This window comes from Phallusia mammillata, chromosome 5 (genome assembly GCF_965637545.1).
Source record: "Phallusia mammillata chromosome 5, kaPhaMamm4.hap1.1, whole genome shotgun sequence".
Lineage (NCBI taxonomy): Eukaryota > Metazoa > Chordata > Ascidiacea > Phlebobranchia > Ascidiidae > Phallusia > Phallusia mammillata.
In genome coordinates, this window is record NC_137256.1 from 2,447,264 (window position 1) to 2,464,951 (window position 17,688).

General features: G+C 36.2%; 4 protein-coding genes across 4 annotated transcripts; 2 read left to right on the forward strand and 2 right to left on the reverse strand.

Annotated features, from left to right (window-relative positions):
* Nucleotides 1–4,098: 4,098 nt before the first annotated feature.
* On the reverse strand, nt 4,099–7,060 carry LOC145230270 (spermidine synthase-like). Its single transcript, XM_080095663.1, has 6 exons — nt 6,892–7,060; nt 6,425–6,638; nt 5,710–5,863; nt 5,052–5,281; nt 4,700–4,822; nt 4,099–4,273 (listed from the first exon to the last, which is right to left on the reverse strand). The coding sequence occupies exons 1-6, from the start codon at nt 7,020–7,022 to the stop codon at nt 4,202–4,204; spliced, it is 924 nt and encodes a 307-aa protein (XP_079951789.1). The 5' UTR covers nt 7,023–7,060; the 3' UTR covers nt 4,099–4,201.
* A 1,139-nt stretch (nt 7,061–8,199) lies between these two features.
* LOC145230271 (transcription termination factor 4, mitochondrial-like) lies at nt 8,200–9,321 on the forward strand. Its single transcript, XM_080095664.1, has one exon. It carries the CDS (start codon nt 8,249–8,251, stop codon nt 9,152–9,154), a length of 906 nt encoding a protein of 301 aa, XP_079951790.1. The 5' UTR covers nt 8,200–8,248; the 3' UTR covers nt 9,155–9,321.
* A 33-nt stretch (nt 9,322–9,354) lies between these two features.
* LOC145230258 (N-acetylglucosamine-6-sulfatase-like) lies at nt 9,355–15,307 on the forward strand. Its single transcript, XM_080095644.1, has 11 exons — nt 9,355–9,513; nt 9,590–9,698; nt 10,641–10,795; nt 11,344–11,409; nt 11,471–11,569; nt 11,853–12,029; nt 12,645–12,846; nt 13,139–13,353; nt 13,576–13,680; nt 14,005–14,196; nt 14,558–15,307. Exons 1-11 carry the CDS (start codon nt 9,364–9,366, stop codon nt 14,720–14,722), a joined length of 1,635 nt encoding a protein of 544 aa, XP_079951770.1. The 5' UTR covers nt 9,355–9,363; the 3' UTR covers nt 14,723–15,307.
* A 141-nt stretch (nt 15,308–15,448) lies between these two features.
* Nucleotides 15,449–17,602, reverse strand: LOC145230285 (selenoprotein K-like). The gene is made up of 4 exons (XM_080095679.1): nt 17,348–17,602; nt 16,836–16,920; nt 16,317–16,394; nt 15,449–15,896 (listed from the first exon to the last, which is right to left on the reverse strand). Exons 1-4 carry the CDS (start codon nt 17,364–17,366, stop codon nt 15,806–15,808), a joined length of 273 nt encoding a protein of 90 aa, XP_079951805.1. The 5' UTR covers nt 17,367–17,602; the 3' UTR covers nt 15,449–15,805.
* Nucleotides 17,603–17,688: the final 86 nt, after the last annotated feature.

Sequence of the window (17,688 nt, forward strand, 5' to 3'; positions counted from 1 at the left end):
GGTGAAATTCAACATCGATTTTTGAAGTTGCTGCTGGATTTTTCGATTTTTTCTCGCATTATCGATTTGTTTCTCAAACATTTGAACCTCAAAGGCGCGCCTATAAATGACCTAAAATTAGACAGGAACTTATAAGGAATCATATCATACATATGAACAAAACTTTTTCGTTATCTTTGGGCGTAGGCCTACCTGGCAACCGTCCAGGAAGCAACGTTTGAAAACCACTAGTGTGGACCGAAAACCATTAACTTTTTGTGTCAAGTGTAGCGGTCACGTGTTTTTAAACCATCGTTTTAGCACTTTGGTTGGCCTAAGCATTAAGCGATGGAAAATTTTAAGTTTGGATAATGTGGCAAACGCTGCAAATGCTGCAATTCTTGCAAATATGTTTCTCACTGTTGTAATGTGTTCGTCTGCAATGAAATTGTCAACTTTGCAACTTGATTAACTTTGCAGAACTGTGAAATCCATATGCCTGCTGGCGACATCGGACATCGAGTTGTGTTATTCACTTGCTCGTGTCTTCTTGTGATTCAGTAATGGTTGGAATTTTTGTGTTCAGTGTCGCTAGTCCCACACTAGTTCATGTACCCGTTTTCCTGTTGTGCCAGAGCCGCCTGGCCATATGCTGGGCAGTTGCGCAAGCTGGATATTGCGAAATAGTTGCGCAATTTATTGCAGCCGATATTTCGCGCTTTGCATTTTTGCAAGTTGTTAAGTTAAAACAAACTAAAACTAATGTGATTTAAAAAAGGGGTTTCTTGGTAATAATCGTAGAAAAAGGGAAAATTTAACTATAAAAACTGGTGTTTTATTGCATTTCGGCCTTCTATTTTACCTTGAGAAAATGAGACTTGCGTAAATAAAAATTACAGAGAAGGATTAAACCTTTTGTGGACAATGTTATGCAGCACAGTTACGAGTTGCAATAATGTCTACTGTTGAGAATAACTTGATTGACCAAGAAGAAATCGCACATACGGGCAGCTAGCAGAAAGGCAAGACGATCTGTCAGATTTTGAAGATCCTTTAAATACGGCCCTAGAATTCTCTGATTCCGAGAGACGTTATCTAAGCAACGCCGCGGTGTCTCATCCCTTGTTTCCTATATACAAGTGGTGGGTGCCTTCTCAAACCTGGCTGTGGTGTCTCAATACCTGTGAGCTCAAAAACGTTCCCAAATATTCGGAATTCTACGACGGCACTATCTTTGGTCCTGGTTATCACCTGCTGAGATACCTTCAGCAGTTCCGTTCTGTCTTATATCAAAAGGAGATTGCAAGTGTAGATTACTCCCAGGTGGTTCAAAGAGACGGACGGTGTGTCAATAAGAAGGCGGTGTGGTTCTATCAACGAGCGCATAAGCAGAACGTTGATTGGTTGGCGTTTGATTTGGCTGCCCCTGAATTACCTTTCGGGGCTCGACGCTCAGCGGAACGACATTCGGTTACTGGACTTTCGGTTCCTGTGGTACGCGATACTCTCGTCGGAGACGAGGACCACGCTCTACACAAGCAAGGCATTTTTTTCAATGTTTCGTTTCAACATTTAGGTTTATTGTTTTGTTATAGGATGGGGACTACATTTTTTAGCATTTTGCTGGTTTGGAGACTAGGCTGTTATTTTTCGCTTATTCGTCCCCAGGTTATCATTACGTCGACACAAACTAAACCCACACCAAGGTCCGGAAACCTTTCAACCTCCAAAGCTTGTCTGAAAAGTCCTGTGATTTCATTGCACTTCTTGCTACTCGACAAAAGATGTCAAAATGAAAAAGGAGAATGAATGTCTAATAACGAAACTGGTGCGATTTTATACATAGGCCTAATCAGGTTTTTTTTTAAGGTTTGGTTTGGGTGACCTCTAAGTAGTTTTAAGAGACCGCAAGTGTTTCATCTAAATACCAAAAACTGTAGTTGTAGTTGCAAGTCCAAATTTTGGGAAACCGCTGGAGAAATTTGGGGGACCGTTTCGGTCCCCCAAAACACCTTAAAAAACACTGGGCCTAATCATGACAGAGGAGGTAAACTGTAGAAATGTGCTCTTGCGAAGTTGCGATAGACTCCCGCACAAATTAAGCCCCCATCACACATTCGGTTTTGGCACATAAACAAGGTTACCACAAACCTGTTACACAAAATGTCATCATTGGTAGCTTTGAGCTGGCAAGTCCAAACAACCAGATTGGATAAACAAATGCAAAAATAATTTTGCACCACTATTGCTAAAGCCGTTTTGGCTATTTTCCACACCGGAAATTTTTCAAGTGAGTTTATAACTGATTCTAATATTTTAAAACATGTTGAACTTTCTAATTGATTATTACAACTGTCGTCCTCGTAAGTTTTTCTTAAGCGAATAAACTGCAGCGCAACCACACAACACAATAATTCGTTGTTGCAGTTAAACAAGCCTGAGAAAATCGACAGTTTAACTCAATATAACGATATGCAACATCCTTACTTATAAGACTCTCAGCAGAGTAAATGTTCAGTGCAAAAGTCAACATTTAGATTTGATGGACCATAAATTGTAGGGATGTGCGGAGCCGAGCCAGAACCCGAGTACTCGGTAGCGAACATCGCTGTTTTTTAAGCTCGGTGCTCGACCGAGCAGTTGCGAGCGTGTTCGGTGAAGCACGGAGCATTAACGTGAGATGCTCAATGTTCGACCAAACAGAAGTTTTGGCCCATCCCTATATTTAATTATCGTAAAAAACTAGAAGGGTGGCTTAGCACATATTGCCCATTGGGTCCCATATTAGCCATCGTCTTTTATAACTTTAGTCGTTTCTGCAGGCAAAAACTCATGGGTCCCCACACATGCAAAGTTGAAAATAATGCAATTCAAGAGATAACCATGAGAAAGTCGGGTGCTGTAAGGTAAAACACAGTGATCTGTACTGGGCTTAAATAACAATACTATGTAGAATACAAACTATAAAATTAGATTCACCCCAGATATTGTTTGAAGTATGTCCTATTTAACGTTTTAAAAAACTGACCCATTTTAGGGGGCTAGTAGGGCAACTAATTGGGTTCGACACACAAACTAAAAAATATGTAAAAACCACAATGACTCAATCAATAGTACTGCAAAATTTCAGCCCAATCCGCCAATGTTTAAAATTTAGACCACTAGAGGTGTTTTGAGCAACAACCGTTAATGTTTGTGACGTCATAGGGCTGTTAATTAGCCCCGAACTGCCATGGCGCAAAAACGACCACCAAGCAACCCAACGAGCGACATACAACTGGTTGCCTTGTAACACTATTGCTCCAAAGAAATCTTTCGTTTGTGGTGCCCAGTAACATACAAATACGTTTTACACTTTAGGGGCTTGTGGGGTAAATGTTAGGACTACAGGGTTGAACACAACAATCGACACCTATAAATGGCATACTATACAAGAAATCCAAATTTCAGCCAATTCTGACACTGTTTAAAAACTCACCCATTTTAGGGGGCTAGCGGGGTAAATACTGGGGTTATCAACAAAAACAAAGTGGGATGCACATCTACATGAATATATCTACCATCTGTGTAAATTTCAGCCAAATCCATCAAACATTTGATGGAAAAACGAGTCGGACAAACTTTGGGTAAAAACACCCATTTTAGGGGGCAAGCTGGGTAAATACTGGGGTTATCAACAAAAACAAAGTGGGATGCACATCTACATAACTATATCTACCATCTGTGTAAATTTCAGCCAAATCCAACAAACATTTGATGGAAAAACGAGTTGGACAAACTTCCGGGGAAAAATACCCATTTTAGGGGGCTAGCGGGGTAAATACTGGGGTTATCAACAAAAACAAAGTGGGATGCACATCTACATAACTATATCTACCATCTGTGTAAATTTCAGCCAAATCCATCAAACATTTGATGGAAAAACGAGTCGGACAAACTTTGGGAAGAAAAAAATAGAAAAAAACAAACAAACAATTCGAGTAAAATCAATATGTGTCCCCTTCAGGGAAGGGGACCCATAATAACTTAGGGTAACATATCTTAAATATTCCATCTAAAAAAATGAGAGGTACTCGGTCTTAAGTTCCATGCTAGCCTTCGAATCAGGTACTAAGCCAATAAAGCCTTTAAGGAAACTTGTTGTGGCTGAAACATTAAAATCAGTACAAATAAATCAGGTAAGGGCAGTGTAAACAATAAACAACACAGCATCAAACTGACATCAGTCCTCATAATCTGAGCCTTGGTTAGCTAGATATGTTCCACTTGATTCTGCACAGTTTGTTTCAAGTGCCTGAAACAAAGAGGGAAAACTCTCAATCTGTCGCTCGGTTGTTTTTATTAAAGTACCAGCCTCCATAGGTACAACTTCAATTGTTTAGGCCTTTAAGGGGTGAATAAAGCCTGGCATTTAGAATATACTACAGCAAAGGAAAGAAAAAAATGGCAATTTCTTTATTCATCTAACAAAAGCATTTTGAAGTTTGCGTAATATTAACTACTGCAAACATAAAATCCCTGTGATAAACTGATCTTAGCATGAAACTCAACCAAATTTTTTTTGCAATAAATATGGGCATTTAGAAATCAACAAATTGTTAAGGGGGTGGTGTCAAGAAATGCTGAACTCAGTTTAAGGTACTATAGTAGTGAAATTTCAACTTAGTGGCAACTCTTAGAAAGTTAACTGATTACTTTGTTCATTAGCAGCTGTACATACCCTTTTTGCGAATTGTGGCAATATAAAAGCTGCCTTATGGACATCATAGTTATAATATCGCAACGACATTGATTGCACTTCCTCATCAGTTATAACTCTGCAGGGATTAGAAAATTCAATCTCCTGAAACAAATGCAATATTTCAGTTTCAAGTAGGATACATGATGTACCACAGTTCAAACAGGGCTAAAAAGTAGTTGGCCAAATTTGCTGTTTTGATGATAAATTTTATTTTGCTCCAAACATTTTTGATGCTTCTATTGAAGACAAACTTTACGAATAATTAAAGTCTCTACATTCTTCTACTATGCAACCCTGACTGGAACCAACAACAATTGTTTGCCACACTTACTTTACTTGTACTGCATAACATATAACCGATTTGTCCACTTGGGTAAGTTGGCATCGTGCTGTACGCATAAGCAACACTGGGAAAAATACTTTCACAAAACGCTTTGACTTTGCAAATAAGTTTGAGATGCAACCAAACACATTCTCCTTGTGCGCAAATAACTCCACCAGGCCTCAGTGCCTTCGACATAAGTTCATAGTATGGTTTTTCAAACAACATTTCAGCAGGACCTGAAAAAACAAAGTAATTCTAAACAACTTTGACACAACAGTTTTTTGAATAATGGTTACGCAGCTAATGTGAGGCAGAAATATATTTGAAATAAATTTATTAAAGGAAACTGTATTACAAAACTTCTGGTCTCCATAAGTAAAACAATTGCACTGTTGCTTATGCAATAGCACATTAGAATTTAGCATTATGTTATGGATCAGACTCAGTAACCTAGTAAAACCAAAGATTAGGGACACAATATACTATTATTACTTCCACCTATTTTACTTCAACTTTTTACCATATCTAAGGTCTTGTTACATAAAATGACAAAACTAGCAAATAGTGTACCTTAAACAACAACACAAGCAAAAGAAAACAACAATTAAAGAGTAGGATGGTTTAGGGATAGTAATATACTACAATTAAAATAAACAACATTTACCTTCAGGATCAGAGGAATCTGTTATAATCACATCAAATTCATTTGTGTGTTTTTCCATAAATGCAACGCCATCTCCTATGTGCTGAATCACTCGTGGATCATTAAAGCAGTTGGACATCGTTGGAAGAAACTTTTTGCTTACCTCAATCACCACCTGAAAAGATATACAAAAATCACATACAAAATCTCTTCTGTTACACAAACTAATCAAAAATTAAAGAACGTTTTTTTAATGCTACAAATAACTGCAAGGCGAACATGTAAATAATCACTAGTTCACTGCAGCTGTAAATAGTTGTTCATAAAAAAAAATATTTGTATAATCTATATCAGGGCTACTCAATTACTTTTACCAAAGGTCCAATTTGAAAGGGTAAGAATTACTAAAGGTCCGGACACTTCTATGAAAAATGCAAATTCAAGAGATCTTAACCGGTTTGGGTTGTAGCTAACGGGGAGAATCGCCGTCCAAGCTAAAAGCTTGAATGAGGCAATAAACATGAATTTACTCCTTGTGAGAGTATATTGGCACAGCGTCATGCAGAATACATTTTATCTGGGTTTGCAGTATTGCATCACAAGGTAATGTTTTAAATTCTGTTCTTTACATCACAAATACAATTGTGCGCAAACAATCGTCAATTGTATGGTGGAATAATTGACCATTTTTTTCGTCACAGTTGGGTATTTGAGTAGCCCTGATCTATATCTTTACCTGGTCAATTTCACAGTGAGTAACACTTTCGACACATGAATGTTTCAAAACTTCTCTAACCACTCCACCATCGCCGCCACCAATTACAAGAACTTTCCTGGGGTTGGGATGAGAAAAGAGAGGTATATGGGTTATAGCTTCTTGGTAGGAAAATTCGTCACGCTCTGTGCATTGAATAACACCATCCAAAACGAGCACATTTCCATATGTTTTGCTGAAATTAACAAAAGTTTTAGGTGTGAAGTATTTGATACAATTTCTAGTAAAAAATGCAGTTTCCTTTTGATTTAATTATGTAGCTTGCATTAAGTATATTTCATCTGTACATGAAATTATAGCAAAACACACTAAAAAAATAACCAAGGCAAAAATACCTCTGCAATGTTATTCAGCCCGAAAAAATGGAAGGCAATTATAAAAACAAACTAGTTTTAAACCTACAAAATTATTCGTCGAACAGATCATACCTTTTGAAAACTAAAACATCTTGAAATCGTGACTTTTCATGAAATAAAACTTCCTCAACTTCCAGGGACATACACTGGCCTGGCCATAAGTTATTTAACTCACTAAACCAGTTTACCTTAAGTTCATCCATTATTTAATACACACCCTGTTTCAAAATAGTACATTAAAATATATTCTTTATTTGCAACACTACATTGTTTCGCCAGTACATCGCATTCTGTTAAAATCCTGAAAGGTTTAGTTGATCCTTCTCAAGAATTTGTAGAAACAAATATTTTTAACGAAAGCAAAACGCTTTAAACTGGAACACACAGACTTACAAGACGAACCCACATGCTTCTTCTAACAACTTCGTGTTCATAAAACTTTAACTTTAAATCTTTCAACATCACCACGTGAAACTTTTTGTGATTTCTATGACTATAATCAATCAAAGATTTTTCTCCACAATCCCGGAGAACATGCGCCCCAGAATTCTTGTAGGGAATCTTATTCGTTGTTCCTTCTATCTTGGATGGTTTGCTGTGGAATTCAAACGAAAGTCAGGACTTCTCCATTACTAAAGCACATTTGCAACCAGTTGCATCTTTTTAGCTGTTTGTTTTCGAAAACAGACCCGCTTCTTTTTCGTCTCGTGACGGAATTACGATTGTATTGTGACATCATTATATAAATTGTGATTTCACCAGATTTATCAGTTGATATGACGTCGTCCGTCGTCTACACAAAATTAGTGACAACTAAAAAAGCCTAAAAATAATTGACAATGCGATGCATTTGCGCCACACTTATTTGACGAAGGCCTTTGACAAGTGGGAAAATCATTATTGTTGATATTTCTGCTGCTTGTCTGTTTAGAATTCGTTTTTACATTCGCCTTTTGTTCTTCTCAACCAGAAAGATTTTAAACCAGAAATTTTAGCGAAAACAAGCGAAAACTCTCTTACCGTCACTTTTTTGTGTTGACTATTCATCATGTGTTAAAGCAGGTTGTTGTAAAACTCGTATAATGACGGCATGTACCAGGTTCCATTGTAGCGAAAAGAATAATAAGTAACAGACGCTTAGTAATTAACTAAACGTGTTGGATGAGAAAACGATTGTTTTTGCATGCTACGCCAAACCGATCTTAAAATAATCGTTACGAAATATGAATTGCGTGGTTGATTAATTCGTAATTGTATTACAGGGAGTAAAAGAAACAAGATGTGTTTTGCAAACCAAAACTATAGCTTTAATATCTATTACAGCATACCGTGCATATCAAGTGAACAGGAATGTTAGCAATTAGCATGCAGTTTCATTACCGTAACTGTTTTCTCTATTCTAAAGGGTTTAGTTTTGTGATGTTTTAAAATGTGGAGTGGGCATTTGCTGAGAAAAATTGTCTCTTCATCACAACAATTGTGCAAGTCAAATCAACTAAAGTTTTGTTTTATTTCAACAATCAAAGATATCAATGATGAATTCCATCTTCCTCTTAACCTTCATCCTAAACAGCCAACCGATGTCACAGTGCAAAAGATGGAAGAATTTTTAGCACCTGAGGGGGATTTCGGACTAACTCCAGGTCTTCTAAGGAAAGCTGTAACGAATTGCCCAGAATTGTTAAGTCTGCGACCGATCGATATAAAAGTCCGACTTCGAAGTTTGCAACTTCATCTAAACACAAGTGAACTACGTCAACTGTTGGCTAACTCGCCACAAACTTTGCTTGTAGATCATAAGAAATTAAGCAAGCAGGTTGAAAGGGTTTTAAATGTGTCCGGTCTTACTCGAAAGGAAGTAAAGGGCCTCCTTACTTTCGCAGGACAATATTTTATTGATCCCGTTGAGTCAAGAAAAAAAATGGATTACCTACATTTACATATTGGAGAAATTAAGTACGAAATGGATGTTTTATTGGCCATAGTAAATGTTTCATTGCAGGATATAACACTTCGTCACGAGTTTCTAAGTCGACGGGGTCAACATTTTCTTCCTGATCGCCATGGTAGCACAAAAATAACAAATCCATCAGTACCTGATATGATTTTGTCTCCGTTGGAGTATTTTTGTGAGAAAGTGGCTTTTTGTGATGTAAAAGAATTCGAACTTTTTTGTAAAATTTACCAACATGAAGAGGAAATCCTGAAATCGATTGAGGAGGCGGAGGATTTAAGTGATTCGGATGATGCTCCCTCAGAATTGGCGGATTATCTGATAAGGCATCTTAAGGGAAATGAAATAACAAAAACTGAAAACAACTTACAAGAAAACTGAATAGTTCACTTAAAATAAACAAGAAAAGCCAAGTTTAAGCAAACACAATTGGTATCATGCATTGTTTATTACTTTTTCTCAATTTTTTTTATGTGGTGCCATTTTGATTTGTTCACTTGGTTTTACAGCCAACCATTATACAACACTGTAATGTTTTTTGTGCAGAAGCATTTCATAGTTGAAAACATAAAACATTGCTAGGATTCTGCATGCAAGTAATGGGCAAATTAATAGTCTTTGCATTGCTTTGTGCATTATGTTCAGTTTTCAGTGAACCATCACAAAAAGTTCGTTTCAAAACTTCACCGAATATTGTGTTTATCCTCACTGATGATCAGGATGAAATACTTGGAGGCATGGTAAGCAAAATGCCCAAATGATTTTACTAGTATTTTAATTTTTAATGTAAGATTGATAATTCAAGTTATTTAACAGACTCCAATGGAAAATGTGAGAAAACTGCTTCAGGAACAAGGAACAACATTTTCAAACATGTTTACACCGACCCCAATTTGTTGCCCTAGCCGTGCAAGCATTTTAACAGGTTTGCATTGGGTATGTTTAAAAAAACTTTATCATCAAGAAAGCATATTGGCCACCACAACCAATCTATCTTGTGTTCAGTAGGTTGGGGGTTATAATCTTATCTTGGCCACTTTTGTGCCCTGGTGCAATAAACTTAAAAATGGAACCAGATGGTTTAAACCAGGGGTGGGGAACCTGCGGCCTAAAGGCCTACATGGCGATTGCCGTAGTACTCCCAAGAACCCAAGATTCTACAATCTTACTTGTGTTGCAAAAGAACAATTGTTTGTGCATAACCGAATGTCTTAAACTTGTCTGTGATGTCACAAGGTGCTCTTAAATCATTGATATTTGTAAACAAGCGATTTGTAATAAATCCTGATTTTGTAGTGAAGATTGAAATGTAGTCAGGAATTTTATTTAGCTTGGCCGGAAGTGCTACAACTCTACAAGGGATTTACAAAACAACCATTCTGCACGTCACAAAGTTTGAACACCACTGTCCGTGGCCTGGGAAATAGTCCATGCGGCCTAAACGACTGTTGATAAACCGTTTGGTGGCCTTTATAAACAAAAAGGTTCCCCACCCCTGGTTTAAACTAAACTGTCACCAATTCCCTAAGTCAAAAAATATATTATGATTTGCAATAAACCAGGCAGCTGAATGGCAGACTTATTGTGAGCATGATGCATTCATCCAATATATGTTTACTGCAGATAAAACTGATATAAAATAATCAAACTATGTTATACACAAAATAAATGATTGTTTGCAGTCTTTGCTTTTTATTATTGTCATATTTCTGGGTGTTTGTGTATGTTGCAAAGATTCCAATACTTTTCACCAGAGAAAACATGGAATAAATTTATGTTTAAACTGGTATAAGTATTTGTTGGTAAAACTGAAAGTTTTTAACATGTACAGATCGCTTATTATTGATTACAATATATGTTTTGTCAGGTCAATATTCCCACAACCATGACACTGTGAACAACAGCATCAGCGGCAACTGTAGCAGTCCATACTGGCAGAATACAGCTGAACAAAAAACATTCGCAGTTTCTGCACAAGCTGCTGGATACAAAACATATTTCGCCGGGAAATATTTAAATCAGGTTCAGAAACAAAGAAATGCCTGTTGAATTGGGGAAGTAGCATGCCTGTTTCCTGGTTATGCTTATTGCATTTTCATATATCAATGCCTAAAAGACATATGGCTGTAAACTGATTCCAATTGTTAAGTTTAAGCATGAAATGTTTTAAAGGTTTTCTGACTGGTTTATAAGATTACCAACCAACACTTTGTGTTTTTTCATAGAATTGGTTTTCTGACTGGTTTATAGTGTTACCAACCCACACTTTGTGTTTTTTCATAGAATTGGTTTTCTGACTGGTTTGTAATGTTACCAACCCACACTTTGTGTTTTTTCATAGAATTGGTTTTCTGACTGGTTTATAATGTTACCAACCCACACTTTGTGTTTTTCTGACTGGTTCATAATGTTACCAACCCACACTTTGTGTTTTTTCATAAAATTACTGTGCCATTTTTGCTTGACAAAAAGTATTGACTATTTTTGTTAAAGTTTGATGCCATTTAAAAGAATACTTAATAGCTTTTGTACCACTGAAAGCCGATTTGAAAATTAATGTTATTGTTTAGTATGGAACCACAAATGCAGGGGGGCCAGAACATGTTCCGCCGGGGTGGAATGAATGGTTCGGTTTGGTAAGTTGTTGCCATTTTTACCAAACCAAGCTACATACAATTTATTTACAAACATTAACAGGTTGGCAACTCAAAGTATTACAACTACACAATATCTGACAATGGAAAAGCTGTGAAGCATGGCGACACCTATTCTACTGATTACTTGACAGACCTTCTGGTGGGTGAGATAGGGTTGGTATTAAAAATCTTTTTTCCTGCATAACAAAAGTTGCAAACTATTATGTCTTGAAAAAAAAATGTTGTAGAACAGATCAGAGTAACTGTGACCAAACTTTGTGTTGCAAAAATATGAAAGTTATATAAATAAAGTATACCTTTCTGAAGAAGTGACGGAGACCATTTAAAACAAGAAAAGAAAGATTAACATTTACCTCAACTATAAAATGTGGTAAAAAATTAAAATTAAATAACATAATCACAAACAGTATGTTGTATTTCAGGCGAATAAGTCAAGCGAGTTTATTCATTCTCACATGAGCACGAGTTTCCTTGACCCATTTCTTGTTATGATTTCAACCCCAGCCCCTCACAGCCCGTGGGATTCTGCCCCACAATTCTCACAACGATACTTAAATTTATCTGCTCCACGAGGAGGAAGCTACAATGCAAATGGCAAGGTAGGTTAGGCTCACTGACTGTTGAATTAAAAACAAACCTTTTTCTCTCACTGCATTAAAAGTTGAAAAAAGTTTTTGTTTTCAAAAAACATTTTGTGTGTTTTTACACAGTGGTGGGATTCAAATTTTTTGTCAGTCAGTTCTATCACAAACGTCACATTTCTCGCCCGGTTCTGTTACAAAAAGTCACATACAGTAACCAGTACTGCTAACTAGTTTGCTGTTCTCATAAAACTTCATGAGCCGGTTCTTTTGAGCCCATGCGAACCGGCTGATTCCCACCACTGTTTTTACACCTGTTGAATGAACACTATTTGTCAAGGAAGCCGCGGTTGTTAAAAAATGTAGAAGAAAATAAGAGTCAAAAAATAACTTATTGTTTAGTTATGACCAAGTGTACAATCCTATTCATAGCAGCTTATCTTTAATTCAAATTTTCATGTTAAACTTACATAGCATTTTATTAATCTTCCCACATACAGTGTAAATACTAATAGATCTTAGTCTACAATGTAGTCTCTACGTTGAATATTTAACATGTATAAACTTACATAGGTTATTTCGTACCCTTTCATTACAAAGCAAATGTTATTTATTTGTAACTTATTCTTACAGGACAAGCATTGGTTGTTGAGACAGGCTACAAACCCTATGGTCGACCACTCAGTTAAATATTTGGACAACGCTTTCCGTAAACGGTGGCAAACTCTACTTTCTGTTGACGATTTGGTGAAAAAAGTAATGTCAGCTTTAAGTGATAGTGGGGAATTAGACAACACCTATATCATATATTCATCGGATAATGGTTATCACCTTGGTATGTTTTTATAACATAAACTTTTATTTTTATGATTAAACAAGACTATGTGCTTGTGTATGAATGCATTTTCTGCAGACATTTCAACTGTTGCTTTTTTGCCACCAGTCCATGTGTTTAGAACAAAAAAATTTCTTTTACCCAAAATGGTTTGTAGCTAATGTTGCTTTCTCAATTATAAACCTTCAATAAATCATTTTGGCCCAATAGTTAAAAGAAATATAATTCTGTTTTGCATGTCTCTGGAAAAAAAATACAATACAAAAATGTTATACAATTGTTTGACCAACAGGACAATTTTCTCTTCCAATTGACAAACGACAACTTTACGAAACCGATGTTCGGATTCCGCTTGTAATTCGAGGTCCTGGAGTTTCAAAGAATGTAACAAGGCATGAGTTGGTCACTAGCATTGATATAGGGCCAACTATCGTTGATATTTCAACTGGGGGTACTGGCAACTTCCCACCTACAATGGATGGAGTTTCACTAATGCCGCTGTTTAATGTGAGAAGCCTGTGTTTTTGTCACTACCAAGTTTTTAGTTCTTTACAAGTGCAAAAATGAAGTATATTTATTTCAACTATTAATAACAGTAAGGAGTACTTTGTCTTGCAACAGACAAATGCAAGTAATTTGTGATTATTTTTGATAAAAACTGGATGAAAATGTATTTGATAAAATAGTCAATTTAAATATAAAGTGCTGATATCTATTATTAACATGAAGGTCACAGACAAACCTAAATGGAGAACTGACTTCTTGGTAGAATATCAAGGCGAGGGGAGTCCACTGCCGCCCCCTAATTGTCCACATGGGAGCGCAGGAGAGTCAGTAAGTTGCTTGTAATGAATGTGTTAACGAGAAGGATTTGTATGAAATTACTTGTGTAGTTATGCAGTGTAAAATCAAACAGTTGTATGTGTAGAGTGAAATTAGAATTAGGACAACCCACTAACCTAGTGGTTCCAACTCTTGTAAATGGTCTTTTTTGTTCCTTTAGTTTTTACTTAGCCCCTGATATCTGACATGTATTGCATAAGCAAGCTGCAGACAGTGCACACTGTTCTGATCTGTAAAGGTCTCATAATTGTAGCTTGTGACAAGACATTGGTGCAGCTTAGTTTGCGAAAACCAACAACAGTTTTTCATTTTCAGCAATGCTTTCCCGACTGTGTATGTGAGGATGCTTACAACAACACTTACAGCTGTGTGCGAACGATGGACCTAGACGGCAAAGTTGACATAATGTATTGTGAATTTACTGATACAGAAACTTTTGTGGAGGTTTACAACCATACAGTCGACCCACATCAGTTGAAGAATATCAGAAACACCATAAACCCACAGGTAGAAAATAAAAACTGACTATAATCTGTGCAACAGTAGTTGTTAAAGTGGGAAACATTGCTCAATGGAAGGGGTTTTGCAAAAAATGGGACTTAAAGGGTGCTATGCTAGATTAAATTTAAACAGTTAGAATTAAGGTGACAAGAGAAATTTTGTAGGCAACCTGGTAATATGTTTTCATACAACTGACAATCCAGCACAAACGTTTAAACTGGTGCCACATATGCCCAATCTGTCATTTAGTTGTTGTTTTTCCAGTGGCGTTTCAAAATCAATAAGCACTGGGGTAGAAAACTTTTTTTCAGATGTCCAATACTTTGTAACTTTGCTCATTATCACAAAAATGAATATATTTTAACAGGTGCTAGTAAAGATGAACCAAAGGTTGATCACGCTTGGTGCCTGCACTGGTAAAACTTGCCGGGCACCTGGCAGTTACCAAACTTACGCAAGTAGATGGATGCAATGGGCACTGGAGTCATTAAATTATCTCACAAACCAACTATTTTTAATTGCTTCCATATAATGTTAAGTTCATACACATGAATGTATTGTGCCAAACCTGTCAAATTCCAGTGTTGATTGGTGACATTATTATATATTATGCCTATTTTTCAACTTCCGTCAATTGAAGTAGATTTTTTTGTCGTTTTTTGCTGATTCAAGTGTTTTTTTCATTGTGGTTTACATGCAGTAAAGGTATCTGCTCTTCTTAGTCATTTGAATCCCAGGGGAAAGACTGTTTGATGTTAGGCTATTCTGTATGGAGTGGTCCTTGTTTAGTCATACACAGCCGCTTGAAATATTGATTTTGACATTATAATGTGCAATATATTGTTTCACACTGTTTGTATGCTCACACGCATTATGATGCTTGAAATATATCTCTATTGTTCAAATACACCTCATACTATTACCGTATTTTACGGACCATAAAGCGCACCCAATTATAAGGCGCACTGTCAATAAATTGCTTTGATTAGTTTTTTGTTCATACATAAGGCGCACCGGGCTATAGAACGCAACGTATTTTAAGGAGTATCGGTTACCATATAAAGCATGGTTACCATATAATAGTATCGGTACTGGTTGGAGTGTAGGCAATAAAGCACTACTTGATCCATACATTAGGCGCACCGGCTTATAAGGCGCACGATCAATTTATGAGGAAAAAAAATGATTTAAATTGCGCCTTATGGTCCGTAAAATACGGTAATAACCTATTGTGTTTGTAGCAGAACTAGTCTTTCAGTTCAATATGGTACATATTTATTGCACAAAAATACACTTTGTACTCGTTCGTTTAGCTTCACAAGCATTACACAACTAGCGCTCGGTAGCTAAACTAACAGAGTTAACTAATAAAAATGTTGTGACTTTTCATTAATCCTGTGTTCCAACCAACCACATCTTAACAAGGTTTTGCAGTTGATCTTCATAAACTATGACATTGTGAGGTCATAGACAGCATTAATGCAGGTCAAAGGTGGAAAAGCATGCAGTTGTATCGTTCTAGCCTTGAAGCCTATTACTACAGAAGCCTGTATGTTTTAGTGCAGCATGTTTTTTCCACCAAGGCCTGTCGTGAGGTGACAGGCCTTTAACGTCCTCATCCACCACCTGCCATAGGTGGCGCCGATGGTCCTGTATTTCTTCTGAATCCACCCATGGGTCTACGTGGTCCAGGGCCATCTGGTCCACTAAAATAAAGGCAAAATTTTAATAATCAACCTCTTGAAGTGTCCCCAATGTTTAAATAATGCTTGATACATAAGAAATATTTGTTTGTAAAATATATCAGTTCCCAAATGAGCAAAGTATTTTGTTGTGCAAAGGCCCCTTACTTAAAATAATGGAAAACAAAGAGCAATTTTTCAGAATAATAATAAACACTGCAACATATATGGCTTTGCAACTAAACTTTAGGTACAGACAATATTCAAGCCAATAAAATGATGTTGCAGACTTGATTTTGCCCCACCCGAGTTATTTTAACAACCAGCAATTAGGTGAACAAATTACAGCCCTGCTAAAAATCATACATATGTACAACCTAAATTTTTTAAATTAAATTGTTCAGTGTTAGGGTTAAGGATGACAATTAGTTTGATTTCACTCACCCCCTTGGTTTTGTGGAATAGCTTGATTGATATCCACGGCCTTGCTTAGATAAATCGGGTTGAAACATAGTTTGAAAGCTGAAATAAAAGCACAAGGTTTTATTGCAAAGCAGCTGTGTAGCTGTAATGTCCATTTATTAAATGTAGAAAGTGTGGGAATTGGAACAACTGATTAAACCAATGTTACAGAATGAATCTTATGTCTGTGATTATTGCAAGAAAACTCATGGTAATCCCAATGTTTTAAAAAACATATAGGTGGCAAAAAACACATTTTTTGCAGTAGACATGGTATATATGTTTTTGCAAGTAGTCCCAAGTACCATATATTTCTTTATTGGTTGATTGTAAAACTTGGGCGCTAATTTTGCACACAAAAGTTCAGAAAAAAACAAAACCAAAACAGCACTAATGTTTTTTATTTCTTGCAACAGAAAGGCATTGAAAATTAAGTAGCAAAACATTCTTGAGATATATATAAGTTATACTTTACTCATTTAGATAGATTCTCGCACTTACAATAAAACAATGAAGTTTATGAAACTCCAGAATGTGTCTGTTACAATGGACGATCTCATCCATGATCTGTTGTTTTGGACTTCGCCTAAAATATAATTTTTCCAACATAAAATAACAAACAAATGTACTATCATGCCAAGTTTTTTGTCGCTTTATATGTTTTAGGTATAAAAACTCACAAAAACAATGCATGGTCGGAAAAAGTGTTTCATAAATGGCACACACTTCACAGATTAATGTGTTGGCCTCCGTGAATAAATTTATAAACAGTTAAAATGTCCACAACAAAAGGAATATTTCTGGTACAAACTTCACATTTTTTCAGCATTCAATATTTATATTTAATAATCTACAGCGTTTCTTACTTTTCAATTTATTTTCTAAATATGGTTACTTCAAAAATTTAAACATTTACTTTACGTCTTTTTATTAAATTCAGAATACTGCAAATTATTCGTCAAAAAATCTCTTTTCGGTTATTGCATTCGTAATTTAAGATTTTCGCACTTTACCTCCCACGACGTAAGGCATCTTTGCTTTTATTCCAACAACACAAAAGATAAAAACAATCTCACTCAACAAAAGTAACACAACTTATCAACAAAATAGTTTTTGTTTTCTAAACGCAAAAGTGAAGTTTTTCTAAACGCAATCCAGACCAGTACAGCTTTCTCTCCTTCGCGCAGTCAATGTAACGTTGTAAGTGCCGCTTTGGAAAATATTATTTCTTCATGACTCGACATAAAATTGCACAACATTGCAAAGACTTTTCTCGATTTTGCAACATAACACGTCATCAAATATAAATCCAATTGCAAACGGAAAAGTAATGGTATTTACGTTGATCAACAAA

What these genes read in the sequence shown, in the direction of transcription:
- LOC145230270 (XM_080095663.1), bottom strand. Translation starts at nt 7,022, where the DNA reads ATGGATGAACTTAAGGTAAACTGGTTTAGTGAGTTAAATAACTTATGG. An exon ending in TGTTATGCAGTACAAGTAAA is followed by an intron (nt 4,823 to 5,051) that starts GTAAGTGTGGCA and finishes CATTTGTTTCAG; the next exon opens with GAGATTGAATTTTCTAATCC. An exon ending in TGCCACAATTCGCAAAAAGG is followed by an intron (nt 4,274 to 4,699) that starts GTATGTACAGCT and finishes TCTTTGTTTCAG; the next exon opens with GCACTTGAAACAAACTGTGC.
- LOC145230271 (XM_080095664.1), top strand. Translation starts at nt 8,249, where the DNA reads ATGTGGAGTGGGCATTTGCTGAGAAAAATTGTCTCTTCATCACAACAA.
- LOC145230258 (XM_080095644.1), top strand. Translation starts at nt 9,364, where the DNA reads ATGCAAGTAATGGGCAAATTAATAGTCTTTGCATTGCTTTGTGCATTA. An exon ending in CCGTGCAAGCATTTTAACAG is followed by an intron (nt 9,699 to 10,640) that starts GTTTGCATTGGG and finishes ATGTTTTGTCAG; the next exon opens with GTCAATATTCCCACAACCAT. An exon ending in ATGGGAGCGCAGGAGAGTCA is followed by an intron (nt 13,681 to 14,004) that starts GTAAGTTGCTTG and finishes TTTCATTTTCAG; the next exon opens with CAATGCTTTCCCGACTGTGT.
- LOC145230285 (XM_080095679.1), bottom strand. An exon ending in ATAAACTTCATTGTTTTATT is followed by an intron (nt 16,395 to 16,835) that starts GTAAGTGCGAGA and finishes CTTTTATTTCAG; the next exon opens with CTTTCAAACTATGTTTCAAC. An exon ending in TATTCCACAAAACCAAGGGG is followed by an intron (nt 15,897 to 16,316) that starts GTGAGTGAAATC and finishes CCTTTATTTTAG; the next exon opens with TGGACCAGATGGCCCTGGAC.